Source organism: Echiichthys vipera (assembly GCF_963691815.1).
Source record: "Echiichthys vipera genome assembly, chromosome: 15".
NCBI classification, from domain to species: domain Eukaryota; kingdom Metazoa; phylum Chordata; class Actinopteri; order Perciformes; family Trachinidae; genus Echiichthys; species Echiichthys vipera.
Window position 1 is genome coordinate 17170492 of NC_139840.1, and position 15615 is coordinate 17186106.

Sequence of the window (15615 nt, forward strand, 5' to 3'; positions counted from 1 at the left end):
AAATGATTGTTGTCATAGCTACAGTAGTGCAATGACATGTATTGTCATTAACAATATATTAATACCACTAAAGCCTCCGCAGTAACATCAACACCCCTGTTTGGAGTGAGATGGTTTGTAATTTTTCGCACATTTGAATTTAATGTTTATATGAACCATTAGTTAATTTGATTATAAAACATTATTGAAAATATGCTATAGTTTCACTGTATTCTTGTTAAGTACCATTTCACCCCTTTTCCATAAGCAAAAACAGTATGTGAAAACAGCTCTTATGTCACAATACCTCTGTAGCAGTAAGCATCATACAGCGCTGTGGTGTTGTCAGTAGTGCTGTTGGGTGGGACAGTGCGGACTCCTGGCTGGCTCCCTCCACAATCCGGACGAGGTTGGGTCAATGGGTAGCGGACGCTGCCATCAGACATCCAGCCCGGGGCGCAGCTGTCCAGGCCAGCCTTCCAGGCAAGATAAAGCTGCCCCACTGTGGCCAGCTGCCCCCCGAGGGACACACAGCGGTCTGAGGCTGAGGACAGAGACAGCCTGCCTGGGACCGAGGAGTGAAACACTTCACCTGGAGGACGGAGACAAGAAACAGATGATGTCTTTAATAGGGAGACACCTGGGTTAAATACTTTAACTATATGTGTAGGCTTTGAAAGCACACATGATATAGGTTAATTATTTTAGTAGATAAGTAGTTGCAGTTTCTATTTTTTTGTTATTCTCCAACAAATTCTCCAAAAAGACCAAAACCAACAATGTGGTTCCTGTGTGGCACTCAGATGACGTAAATCTTTGAAAACAGGATGAACAATAATGGTTCAATGGTTCTATCAATAGTTTTATTAAGTTTTAAGCAAAGGTTACTCAGGTTTTTTTACTTTATTGAAAGGAAGATTTTTAAATAAGACAAGAACATCGCCCGTCTATTAATATCACAGCAGAATATGATGCAAACAAACTCAAAGGCTGTGACCTTTGATGTGTTTCGTGTGTGTGTGTGTTTGTGTGTGTGTGTGTGTGTGTGTGTGTGTGTGTGTGTGTGTGTGTGTGTGTGTGTGCGTGTGTGTGTGTGTGTGTGTGTGTGTGTGTGTGTGTGTGTGTGTGTGTGTGTGTGTTTGTTGTGTGTGTGTGTGTGTGTTTACCATCCAGTTCTTTTGCAAAACAGTACACATCAAACAGCTCTTTCGGGTCCCTCTTCCCATAATTCCTCACTCCAGCTGAGTACTCTTTGTGTCCATAGCAACCAAGCTCTGGCAACTGGACAGAATAGCTGTGGAGAAAAACATGCAGCCGTCATAAACGAGAATGAACCTTTTCTTTTTTACTAATCATAGTGGCTAGGTATTGTGGACATTGTACTATATGAACATTATCTCAGCTCACATTTAATTAAAACTTGAAATGTCAGTTAAGAATAAATTCTTTGCATTTTATTTTAAAGGGCAAGATATTATAATTAATTCAAATGTAATCATCAGCAAAGAAACAACAATGGTTAAAAAAACATAAGGCAGGTGAGGTGACAAAAGAGAGGAACTGAATATTAATTTAGAGATCAGCTGATCTGAGAACAGAGGGAACAAACACACAGCAAAGCAAATGCATGAAAAATATACCAGTCTTCAAAATAGAGTTGATTAGCTGACTGACGTTTTTTTAAAACAGATTAATCATCTTAGTATTTTTTTAAGTGATTGACAGTTTGATGATAAGCAGTTAGCTTAGCTTAGCTTAGCATACTATAAAGACTGGAAACAGGGGAAACAGGTAGTGTAGCACCTCTAAAAGCCACTTTAACAATGTAAGAGCAAGGCTAGCTTTTCCTCCTGATTCCAGCCAACATAGTTTATGCTAAGCAGCTGCTGGTAGTATCTTAACAGTGACTATACAGACGTGAGAGTAGTATCAATCTTCCTTTGTAAGGGCATTTTCATATTAGGTATAACTGCACCCCTTATCCTTTTATAGAGCACTCTTGCATCATCAACTACGCTACATTTATTCATGTTCGCTACAGTGCAGGAAAGAAATCACAAAATCACAACGATCCCAAGCCCATACAATGGAGTTGGCCTTCACGTTATATCGACTATTGTTTATTGTTGTTTATCGTTTCATTTCAAGGACAACCCTCTCGCATGTCTCCCTACTTCATCCCCCATGTTCATGTAGGTCAGAGGATGTTGCGTGCAGCGTGCTTTACAGGTTTCGAAGGAGGCGGGACAGCCGAAGTAGTTATGACGCCACATTCTAGCCGTCCACTTCTGTGTTTTAGTGCTGTTCTTTTTCACATCTGATGTGAACAATACCCATTTACACATGAACCATGCTCGAGACCACCTTTTCATGTTCACAATAATCAAACAAAGTGGATTTTAGGGTCAAATGTACTCAGATCCCCGTCTCACTGATGTGAAACACTCCTTACTCTTGGTAAGACAGGGAATGGGCTATGTGTATTTCCGAAAATGTAAATGTAAGCATAAAATGCCTAAATTTCATGGGTTTCCAAATGTGAGAATCGGTTGGCTTCTTTGTCTTTGATAGCTAATCATATCTTTGAGTTTTGGAGTAGGGATCGAGCAAAAAGAGCAATTTGAATATGAAAACATGGATTAATCAAGTAAATGAGAAAATAACCTGTAGATTAATCCATAATAAATATAACTGTCGGACTCATTGCAACTACTGAGAGACACTACAGATAATACTGAATATTTCCTCACCGGACAGTCTGATCCTCCAACCAGCCGGCTGCACAGCTGGCAAAGCCGTCATAGTACGCCGCCCACAGCTGAGCCGGTGTGGCCATCTGAGCCGAGTTTTCCTGGCAGGCACGCTGGGCATCGGTAAACGAGAGGGCGTATCGGGTGCTGGGAGCCTGGTAGTGAAACACCACACCTACACGGGTAGACACAGGGACAGGTGGTGATATGTTTATTTATCCATTTCTTTGAGGCATACACCAACACAGCTGAGTTTGAAATCAATAAACCAGTGGGATGTAATCAATAAATATGTTGGGGTGGTCACAAACAGATCAATCTAACATTATGCTGAAATTTCACGGATGGGCGCACAGAAAGGAAAATCACTGGTATTCAGTCTCTTATTAAAATAATCACACAATTACTCAAGTGTAAAACTAGATAACAAAAACACGACAGACACAGAGAGCAGTAAGCTATGTTAATTAAGTCAGTCATTATGAAACTGATATGGTGAATCAATGTTATTAATGATGAATTAAATTTAAAAAACCTGAAATGGGGTTGGCATTGCTGGTGTTTTCGAGCTGCCATTATCTATCTTACATTAGCACAACTAGCCTGGAATGCAATAAAACACAAAAATCAATTAAGTAAGAAGGAGAATTTTAAAGCCTTTTGTGTTAATGCTTCTCAGTCCCTCAGCCGCGTTTATTCTTAGTTTAAATGTGTCCTTTGGGCAAGTTGAGGCACTAAAGTCTCCTCACAATGTGGCTGCTGCACTTACCGGAGACCACCAGGGGCACAGTGTCCCTCTCATAGTCGTTACCCATGACAACCTGACAGTGGTAAGTGCCTGAGTCGTTGGTGCGCAGACTGGAGATCTCCATGGTAGCATTCAGAGGATTGGCAGTGTATCCTGGCAGCATGATGCGGCCGCTGAAAGCCTTATTCACCTTGATTACATCACCTTTGGCACATAAAGAGAGGTTTCTTCATTATAATTGTCTATTGGCATCCGGCAGATTTAAGAGATGAAATATAAACCTATAAGGGAGCCTAGATAGACTGAGTTAAAGGCCCAGAAAACTTATTTTCTCAATCTACCTCATACTATTCTGGGTCCTTTGTAAACACACCTTTGTCGGCCAAACACAGTTAAAGTTAATTCCCACAAACAGCTTTTGTATTCGTGTTTTTTTCTTTACTTTTCCCACTGGTTGGAAGCGGGCGGGGCTCAGTTTGAACAACGTGATGTCATGTATTTCTCTGGACCAATCAGGATTTAGCACTTGGCTCAAACTCTGACAGTTGTTTGCTTCAGTTTCAGGCTACCCTCAATCCAATGTGATCAAACTACATCCACACAGTGCTGATGAAGCAGATTAGCTCTGTTTATGAGCGGTCAGTAGGTTTTTATATATAACTTTGCATTCTGTTGTTGCTTATTCAATCATTACCATTTGACATTTTAGAGGGAAGAAAATTAAAAGTTTTAGGTAAATTAATTAAGTTTGAGTGGTTCATTTTAAAGTAATGAACTACACACTGACTCCAGCCTACAACTGTCCAACTTTTAAGAGCTTTTTTTCCTGGAAACAGCTTCCTGCTGCACCTGAAACCCCGGTGATGAGAGTGCTGAGGCCGAACCAGAACTGTAAAGTCCCAGGCCATAAAACCAAACAATGAACTGAAAGGCACCAAAACTTTAAAGGAACTCTAAATAGATTAATTTAATCTGTGTGAAGCCTTGACTCTGCTAAAATCCTTCCACTCAGGGATGTTCGGAGCATTTACAGTACAGAGGGTTTATCTCGTTTTAATTCCTGGAGCTGCGTTTGTCAGCTTGTTAAGTTCTTAGTCATTGTTTTACTTGTGAGGCTTTTAGATTAATTCATTAAATACCTCGAGCTGAGAAAGCTGCAGAGCTGGGTTAGAATTATCTGCGAACATACACATAGTCTTTTGATCCATATGAAAATATTAAGTGCACCTTTTAGTGTACTCCCTAAGCACTTGAAAGGTCATCTCACTGAGCAAAGCAGAGTAATGTTGGTCTAAAACAACAACCAAATAAGATTGCCATGTCTTTGTTTTACCTTTAGCAGAAAGCACAGTCTGCTCCAGAGGAGCGCCCTCTCCTTCTGCTGGTGTCCTGATGCGAGTCCACAGGAGGTGGGGAGGCTGGCCGGAGGAGCTGGTTTGGAGGGTGAAGACACAGGGGAGGACAGCTTTGCCTGCCAGCGTTTGTCGTACTGTAGGATGGGTGATCCTACGCATGTTCACTATGGAGGAGGTTTCACCTAGAGAGGACAAACAAGAGAACAGAATGTAATTAGATTGTGCAATTAAAAATGTTGGAGGACAATTTGCTTACACGGGAAGAAGAAAATGGACAATGTATTGCATGACAGTGTGTCTACAAACATGAATAAGTTTACACTAGTGCTGGAGTCTGGCAAAGCGAGACTCTTGTAGGGTGAATGTCATAAAGCATTCTACACTAAGGATATGTAAGGTATACATATATATATATATATATACATACATATATACTGTATGTACCCCCCTTCATTCCAGAGTCAGCTTAAATCTCATCTCTTCAGGATTACCTACAATAACTAAAAACCTGCCATTCTCCACCCACTCTTTTATCTTAATGTGATGTTCTTTTGTTCTTGTTTTATTTGTTTTCTGTTCGATTGTCTATTTTTTTATGTGTATTACCTGTAAAGCATCTTTGAGTACTTAGAAAAGCGCTATAAAAAACTGATCTATCATTATTATTATTATTTTATACATTGTGTATAGAAAGTGTAGGCTATACTGAATCAACGTGTCTACTACAGTAACACAACCTCAGAGATTCATTAGCAATTTCACACTTATGTTTCCACACGAGAACAAGGAACTAGTATTATCATTCCAGCGAAGGGACATAATGCTGACACAACATATAGATCCAGCCACTCACATACAATTATGTATCAACACATAAACAAGACAAGAAAAAACACACACACAGACACACACACAAACACACACACACACACACACACACACACACACACACACACACACACACACACACACACACACACACACACACACACACACACACACACACACACACACACAGTGACCACAGTAGCTCACAGGCTCCAACTTAATTATTTCCTTTTGTCTCTTATATGTTTTCTCTCTGTGTGTGTGTGTGTGTTAATGACTCCAACTGTCACACGAACAAATTGATTTAAATGTATTTTATGTCAGAGAAGCATCAGTGTAAAGTCAATGCCACATGTATGTTTCATGGTTCTGCAGATTGATATCAGGAACCATCAGTTGCCATGACATACAGGTTCGATGTAACCATGACAACAGGATGACCTGTACAGACATTATCTGCTAACCGACCAGTCCCTGACTCTTTGTGGCTTGATCCTCTGTGCACCTTACCAAGAAAGATTCTTTTATTTCATTAGATTTTATTTTATAGAAGGTTGAAATTGTATTTTTATTAAACATAAAATACCTTTTCCTTGAACATATTATTGATTGCATACGACAACTAAGCTCTGACCATGATAGCTGAGGACACGGCATTCGCTATTGAAGTTGCGAGATGCGGTTGAAATCTCTAGTGACAAAGTCTTTGTAAAAGGACCTTGAGTTAAATGTGTTTGTTGTTGTTACTCATTAATAGTCCATAGTCAGTTCATGAGCTGCTTTTGTTTACAGAATTAAGGAGCACCATGGGCAGCAAGGCGCAACAGTCTCTGGCAACATAACAACAAAAAGGCAGAAGACATAATTATTTTACCAAAAAAAAGCTTAAAGCAAATATGCTCTTTTGGTAATCTTCATTCAAATTCTCACCATTAGTCAAATACACCAATTTGTAGAAAACTAATATGAATGTAACAAGAAAAGCTGTATTTTCTTTTAAAAGCCTTATTTTACATATTGCGCAGGGTAGAATTGAATCCCTGAAAGATATTTCCATCTGCATTTAGATTGGACGACTTTCACAAGCTGAACCCCCTGAGAGCATCTCTGTGCGCTGGAGAAAGCCTGCGCTGCCTTTCCTCTAAATCAGATGTAATCACAGAAACACAAATACTGGAGGAAAAACACGAGAGCGAGACAGAGAGCAGAAATGAGAGAGGGCTGGAGGAAGAGAGCAAAAGAGAGGGAAACCAGAGATGAAGGAAAAAGAATGAGTTTAAGAAAATGATTGGAGGAAATTGAGAGACTTTGGATGACATACCCTGTAGCATGGCAGTGACAGATGGGACAAAGGAAAAAACAGCCTATAAAGAGGAAGAGAGAGCTGGAAGTGACATGAAAGGACACTCTCTATCATTAACAGATGTCATCCTGTCACTTCTAGAGTCCAGTGAGCTGTCCGGTGCGCTAAACTGCAAGGAGGCTTTCAAGGCTCAAATCAGTGTTTGTTAGACTGAATCAATTGTGCTGGTCAATTGAATTTCATCATTTCATGCTAAACAATAATGCTGCATAGAAACATATAATAAGGACGTACTATAAAATACTGTGGCAGCAACAAGTTTAAGCTATTTATTCTTATTGGAAATAGCATTGGCAATGAAAATCTGCAGCCTAAGGCACCCTCCAACAATGCTTGTTAAATATTTATATTGAAAATGTTGTATATGTATAATGATGGTGGTGGTTTCATATTTACCCTACAGACATGAGAGTGGTATCAATATGTACATAAACATATTTCCCAAAATGCGGAATAACTGCTTCAAAAGAAATAGAGGCTCTTCCTATTTCAAGAAACGCAGCCCTAAATAACTGCCATACTGTATTTCTTGCAGCATTTTGCATCACACAAACCATTGTGCACCAGTTTAAGGAGTACTGGCATGTCCAGGTGATTCTTACCGATATCATGCAGCCACGTGTGCAGTTGCCAAGGTCAAAAGATGTTTAAATCCAAAACAAACAGCTTTGAACTACACTTTGTATTTGTTATCAGACTGAACGTGTTGTGAAGCATAGTGCAGTGTGACAGTGCAGAGAAGATGGATATGCAGCATTTACCATTAACCTCGTACAGTGTTTGCCTGCTGTCCATCATCACAGCTAATACAGTAAACTCTGTTATCCAGATGTCCCAGTCTGATAAATCACGCTACTTTGCTGACTGCTTAAGGGCAACTTTTTGGTGATTAACTTGGAAACAATTGATTCAAAAGTGAAATACTTAAGAATATAAATGTTTTAACAGCTTTCTTAATGATATAAAACATAGGAATGTTGTCTAGTCCTTGTATTTGGTTGAGCTGGCTCCAATCCCGTTCTTTGAATTTTAGAATTTTGATGCTGGATTATGCAATAAAGTAATAACTTTCTGCTGTCAGAGCGTAATGACTAGTAATGTAATGAGTTAATTTGGAAATGAGTGATGCAGTTTCTCCTTTTAATGAAATCCAGGCAGACCAGCTACCATCTTGCATGCTAATTGCAGAAAAAGTAATTAAGGAGAGGAACTTATCTTTACTGTACTACAGGCAGTCAGCAGGCTGCATATGGGACCTCCAACCTGCGATACTATCCACCAGAGACCTGCAGCTCTGAGATGTTTTGTCTTTTTGTTCTATAATTGTGAATTTTATGCATAGTTGTAATGGAACAGATGGTCGACTAAACTTGCAGAAATGGGTTTGGAGGTGTTCCAGCTCAATCCCACCGAGCATGTTTGCAAACATCCTCAGCATGTCAGCTCTCACTTACAACACTCAAATTAGTGCAGACCTGTCTTGTGTAATCATTTCTATGGAAAAAATTAATGTGGGAACTGATTTTTTTCCCCTGTATTCTTGTCCAGCTGTTCATTCCCTCTTTCTGTTTTACTGTACCCACTTGAGTGCAACCATGATATATCACTGCTTTTCTTTAGATCTGCTGGATAATTTCTACAGCCCTGGGAGATGCAGTAGTTTAAAGGGATAGTTTGAATAGTTTGAAGTGGGGTTGTATGGGCTCTTTTCCATAGAAGGATCGGACGATGTTAAAATGTTGTTTTGCTAATTTAATGGTCTGCCTCAGAAGAACGGGCCGTCGCTTCACACCTGCGGACAGCTGCTCATCAGACAGCTGCTCATCAGACACCGGCACATTACTGGGTGAATTAAAGTTTTTTTTTTGACCAAACCAGAGTTAGTGATTGTTGGAAGAGTAGAAAGTCAAACTAAGAGTGGTTTGGTGAGTTTTATTTTGTTTCTGTGTGTTTTGTAGAGTTAACAAGGTAATTAATCTAACATCATAGTTCGGTGAAAGAATGAAAAATAAGTGTAATAAATGTCTTTCCTTGACAGTTTGTGAGTTTATTTTGCTTACTTATCATTGTGGACTGCTGGTTGCTGGGCTGATGGTAGCTGGTTGGAAAAATTTTAACATATCGGTCAAACCCGATATCTGCTTGCTTCTCCAAACTGGGGGCGTGCAGACCGCCATCTACTGTAGCTGACACAATGACTATGGTAAGTACCTACCTCATACAAGCCCACTTTAAAGTAACAGAACTATCTCTTTAATGAAACAACAAATGGAGGTAGGAGACTGATGACTTACCCCTGCCTAAATACAGCAGCAGCATCAGAGAAAAGAGGATCTGCCGCCCAGCTGCACACAGATTGAACGCCATCCTGAACCTGCAGAGAGAGGGGGGGGGGGGGGGGGGGGGCAGGGGAGAGAGCAGTGAGGCAGAATCAAGAAGGAAAACCAAACCGGTAGTGAGTAAAGGCTAAATTAAAGGTAAAGTTTTGTATAAAACCTAAACTTCATGTTCTAAATCCAATGTCCAAGATACTTCAGACAATGAAGTTCATGTTTTTTTATCTACTGTAAATATGTAATTATATTTCAGTTTAGTTGTGGTTATTTCAGTTATTAGTGTATTTTCCAAAATGTACTTATATTATCATCATAAAGCATTTTCTCACCCATAGTCATTCAATAAGATGGTATATGTGTGCATCCATCTGTCTCCAGTGTTGTTACCAATCATTAACCATGGAAGACCCACTAATTATGTTTGTTTGCATACGAACAGGAAGAAAAATGAGGGGAGGAATCTTTGAACAACATTGTTATATAAAGTCTGTTTTACTGCCACTATCCATTTATCTGTAAGTTCATACTAAAAACCTGTGAATGTTCTCATTCGTCCAGGTCATCGTTATCCTTTGAGGATAGCTTTGAGGATAACATACTAAAAACCTTTTTTTAAAATTTCTGGTCTATAATTCCCATCATCAAACCTACAGTCATGTACAGTATTATTGTTGTGAATGAGATTTGAATAAGTTCTTTCTTTAAACTTCTGAACTTCACTGTTTTATTAAACCCCGGAGCACTAAAGCCAGGGACGGATAATGTATTTTATCCACTTTATTTACTGGTGTTATAATGTAATGAGAAATAAACATTATTGTAAGGGCACTTAGAGCCACAGACACACTTCGCTGGCTTGTATTCAATGCTTTCCATTTAGCAGATGTGTTATTCTTTCCACCACCTGAACTGTCTATTTAACTAATACCAATATTTTCCTCCAGTACTGGTCTTAAACCTGGTTAAACCTGTCCATCAGACACTGTTAAGTCTGATTTGATGTTAAACCACATGGTGAATCGTATGACGACCACTCCAAAGGTAAAAGATCGGGTTAAGTTTGAGGACACTGCAGTGAAAAAGTGACTCTGGTGCATTCCTACAGCACATCTCATAGAGGAAATCCAACCACACATCAGAAATGAGCTGCTGACTTTGCCATAGGATTTGGCTTGGGGCCTGAAGCTTCTCAGCTCAATGGAGAGACGCCTGAGAATGAGATTTATTGCCCCATACTGGTATGAAATGCAGATAAAGAGCAGATTTTGCTGTTTGAAGAAAACAAGCCTTGTTTTATAATGCTGATTTTAGGGGGAGTTAAGCAATGCAGATAACTCTAAACTATTAATTTACAAAAAAATATTGGTTCTTTACATCTCCATGATGACACATCTTGCAATAAATATGAAGAAATTTAAATAGTTTGAGCAGAAATTAGTCCAACGTGTTTCAGACTGTCAAGATTTCAGTTACATGAGGTAAATAATTTATCCAGGGAAGGAAAAGACCTCTTTGCATTCACCAAGGTAACAGCAACTCATGCCACTAGCATCCCTGATGCTAAGAAAGAAGATTATGCAACACCAGTTCAACCCTTTATAAATAACAGGAATAATGGTCGCTCTCTTCTGTGACCATGTAAAAGCGCAGTAAAACCTCCGACCCTATAAAAGTGGAGCGTGTTAAGCAAAGAGAAACATTCCTCTCAGATGAGTCAAGCACTCTGCCTCACCTGCCAAATTATACTGTCATTAAACAACAATTTGTTGAGCGATGTTTAATGGTGAGCAACCAAGTTGGTGAAAAAAGGGGATTCTGGTGGTACCCCACTGAGCCACACAATTTGTAGCATCCCATCTTGAAGTTAGGTTAGGACCTTCTGATGGGCTGTGACAGATTGGGGTCGAGCCGTTGGACTCAACTTTGCATGTTGAAGGCTTGAACCATTGGTTGAGCTAGCTGGGTTGGTGACAAGAGATTTCTAAAGGCTTGGAGAGGGTCATGACACCAAGGAGTTTGCCCAGTCTTGTAAGCAGAGAGCATTAGAGAGTGCTGTATTGGAGGGCCTGGGACTGGCAGGGGCCCAGCAGCCACTATCCACAGCAACAGAATACAGAGTTCAGCCTATGGACATCTCTATGGATGCTATACAACATACAACAGTGTGCTCTATAGACAGCCGCCTTTCAAATTTTTACCAGAGGGGATTTACAACATACAGTGCACTTGCCATCCAATCACACCAGCAGCCGCATACTAACCAGAGCCACCTTTTGTTAAGGAGGAGACATGAGATGTCATGAGCGCCTCCCTCTAAATTGCCCCTCTTCTCTTTGACAGGGACAGCTGTGTCTTGAGGAGAAAAGAGCCAGAAGTCTCTAAAATGCTTCAGTGGACTTCAATGTAGATGTCCATCCGACACATTTCCACAAAGTTGCCTGAATAGGACGCATTCTCAGCTCAGTGTAAGACCCGATGAGCGGAGTGACAGAGATCCAAAGAGAGCTAACAGACGAGGCTGGCAGACCTACATTACAGTTCAGCGCTAAGCTGTCAATCTGTTGAAGCAGGAGACCAACTGGCTTCATGTTCATCATGACGCAGGCAAGACTGGCCCCTCCACCCGAATCCTCCTTTGGTGCTGCGGTCGGTGGGAAAATTGCTTGAAGAAAATAATATGAAAAGGGTGGGACACGTGAGCTGCTGTTGTGGTTATACGATAAATCGTTTTTGTGAGCACAGCCCGGCAGCTTTATGCTTACAATGCCTCCGTCATGCTACAGTGACGTGTCTGGGTGTTCACAGACTGCAAAGGTTTACTTAATCAAGCCAGGTTGGGTCCCTTGTTGATTCATCACAGACACACACACACACACACACACACACACACACGCTGCTGTAATGGTATGCTTAAGTCCCACATCAAACCCCAGCCAGTGCACAAGGTAGGTTACTGAATTTCACTTTATTTTTGTACATAAAGCTTGTACACAAACATATAGCATATGCACATTAAGACACTCACACCAATACAAGCACTGGCAGCTGGCATCTCTGTCAAGACAAATAAACTTTGTGTATGATAGTTTGCATAATGCAGTTAACAAAGATAAATGTGACATATTTACTTAAAATTCAGAGTGATTTTTTTAAACAATGGCTCTTGGATTTCAGACAGAAGTAAACTGAAGTATTAACTTTTAACAGGTAATGGTTGATGTTGCTGGCAAATTTTATAAGGTCACTTTTGCACTTTAGTTGTAGTTGGGTTCTCCAGCTGACTTTTTAATGTTTCCAGCTGACTCGCTTAAAAGAAGAAGAGCCCTATACGTATTTAATAGCTACGGTATACATTATGCTAAAAGCAGCCATTTAGCAGGATGTTCCTGGCATAAAGTCAGTGCCCTCACCGTCTGATGATCCATGTAGATAACAAATAAAGGAGAAGCATTGTTCTTGCAGCGGAGAGCTAGTTAGCCCTAATATAGAACCATAGCCTATATTGTAGAAAGTGTTCTTTGTTTATTCTATTTCTTTATTTATATCTAATGTCTCTTTTAGCAAACATTATTCAGAGTGGAAGGCAAAGAAAAAAATTGTATTGTTGCAAAACTTTGTTTAGCCGTGCATATGATAATACACGCTTTGAGTTGACTTGAAATATAGACCAGGCTACATAAAAGTGAAACTCAAATGCTATTGCTTCGATAACCCTGTTTGGATGATTACTATTTAAAAAAAACAAACAATAAACATATTTCAGGATGAGGACAAACCAACAAGTTTGGGTTTGAGTGTAAACCTCCCCAAACCAAACACAGAAGCAAGACAGCAGCGCTAATGTCAGCCTATATAGCAGCATTTTGGTTCCCACACAAGATGTGTCAGTCCTGAATGGGTCTTTTTGTAACGTAACTTGTAACGAAACAAAATAACGCAGTTAGCTAATATCTATAAATGCAGTTTATATAGCTCTTTGTGGGCCGCCTACTCAACTACTTGAAGGCGTAGCCTGAGTAAGCTAGTTAGCAGAGCATGCTGACAACATTTGCAGCTTAAGTAAGAGCAGATAAACTCATGTTCAGTCCTGCTTTTGCTACTGTGTTTTTGTTTTTTAAAAGGGTACAACTCTTGAGATCTTGATTAGGTATATGCAATATTTTTCTTTTTATAGTAGCCTAATAATAAAAAAGATATGGGCAATGTTTGTTCTTTCCGTCTGGCATTTGACAGAATATTGTTCTCCACCCAAAAGAAAAGAGCTTAAGCTATTTTCATCTCTTGGGATTTCAAGAGTTTCTTTTGTATTTTTACAGGAAGTCTTAGGTAACAGCATGATGACAAGAGGAAGCAGCAGAATTAGTTTCTAAAAATATAATGTAGTTTAAGAGCAGAGCCTGGGGACTTCAGATAAATCTGTACTATGAGACTCCTGGATAGAACAGAGTCTGTTTTACTGTAAGGAATCAAACTGTCAGTCTTGTAGGCTATCCTTCCCCTGGGACCTGACAGGAGTAGGTGATTTCTCTCCTTTTCCCCTTTTCTTCAATCATGTCCCAAAACTATTACCTCCGGAGAGCGGTGGAGTGAACAGCAGAATAACAGCTCCAGATGAGTGACAGACAAATTGGTGAGCTGGGAGGAAAAGAGGATGAAGGAAAATGAATGAAAGAAAGGTCATTTTATCACAGTCATGACAATATCCGCTGCCATGATGAAAGCACTTCACAAAAGCTGCAATGGAAGCTCCATAATTCTTAATGTTCTGTTTGCGACAAAAATGCTCCACCCTGAGTAGATTTGTGGCCGATATGTGAACTTCTGTGCACTAACACAGACGCGGCTCTCTTTAATGAATTGTAAAGAAAGAAGGGAATACAGTGGTGGTATGTTGCAGTGGTGATTTGATGCCATAAAAGAGACATTAAACCAGAGTGCATGAACATTTATTGCTTCAGAAATTAAAAACAGAAAAAGAACACTTTAAGAAGGGAGCTGAGCCGAATCAGGTATTCACTTCCTGCTCACTTCATGCATCATGCCCACTCTCTCTCTCTCTCTCTCTCTCTCTCTCTCTCTCTCACACACACACACACACACACACACACACAGAGACACCTATTGTGTTCGATGTGCCTGTGTGGTGACTAATCACACTCAAAGCAACTAATGACTCATGCAGCACCGGCCTTGGCTTCAGATGGAGAGAGGACTGTGGAAAGCTGGGCCCTCTAATTCAAGATTACACACTCCTTCCTCTCACACTGACACCATTGATCTCACATGGGCATGGAGACAGAGGTTATTTAAACCGGCTCGCTTAGGAGAGGGAAGTTCAGATTTAGATATAGTGCGCAGTAAAGTGCAGAGATGACGCCGTTTCATTCACTCTGAAGGATCCTCAACAGACAAGATTTCAGTATCTGTAAAAAGGTAGTCTTTTCTCTTCCTTCGTTTATTATTCAGTGTTGAACAGCAACCCAGGAGGAAATATACTGATGTGATGTTTAATACATGTATCACTAACGTGTCGCGTACGTACCTGGGAAGAGATTGACAGCTCTTAGACATCCATCTGTTACCGGGCTTCGTGTAGAGCTGTTCAGCTGCTGCAGAGCGACACTCAACAGACCCGCAGCAAATGAGCACCTTTTCATTCTCAGCCTCTTTCTGGCACTGCTGTATATGCGTTTTTGTTTTGCGGTTTGTGCACAGGTGTGGGTTTGACTGTGAGAGAATGTAAGCGAACTTTGAGTCAGACTAAAAAAAAAATCAATTTATATGCATTTGATTAACATATGAGGGAGCTGCACATAAATATATGAGGAGTATTGTAACAGCTTTTAGAGGAAATAGAAACCGGGGAGCACCAGACAGAAACCTTGGTTGAAACAATCATAGCTCTTTTCTGTAATGACTCAAAAAGGATCAAATCACACCAGCATCCATTGATTTGTTACCAGAGAACCTTTTACTGGAAAAGGATAAAATGTTGCTATTTTAAGCTGATTTGTTCTGTGTAGAAAATGTAAAAAAAAAATTAGTGAGTGGTTTTACTCACTCTAAGACTCTAAGAAGGGTCATTTCTGCCAAGAACAATAAAAACATTGACATAAAAAACAAATACAGTTTTTTACAGAGTACAGTTTGACTTACATTCTGTACTGTCCCATTATTTGTACTTTTTATGCGATAATTATGACTTGTAAAACAACGTTGACGTACTATCTCATAAATTTTGACTGTATATTTCACT

General features: G+C 39.9%; 1 protein-coding gene across 2 annotated transcripts in view; it reads right to left on the minus strand.

Moving 5' to 3' along the window:
* LOC310958004 (neurocan core protein-like) overlaps positions 1–15615 on the minus strand; it is a 39573-nt gene that overhangs the window by 19220 nt on the left and 4738 nt on the right. For both annotated transcript variants that reach the window (XM_083928781.1, XM_083928780.1), the window contains exons 2-7: positions 9318–9397; positions 4811–5014; positions 3499–3681; positions 2730–2904; positions 1146–1273; positions 287–571 (exon numbers count right to left, since the gene is read on the minus strand). In XM_083928781.1, the coding sequence (XP_083784907.1) occupies positions 287–571; positions 1146–1273; positions 2730–2904; positions 3499–3681; positions 4811–5014; positions 9318–9390 (1048 nt within the window). In that variant the 5' untranslated portion in view covers positions 9391–9397. The remainder of the gene's footprint in view (positions 1–286; positions 572–1145; positions 1274–2729; positions 2905–3498; positions 3682–4810; positions 5015–9317; positions 9398–15615) is intronic.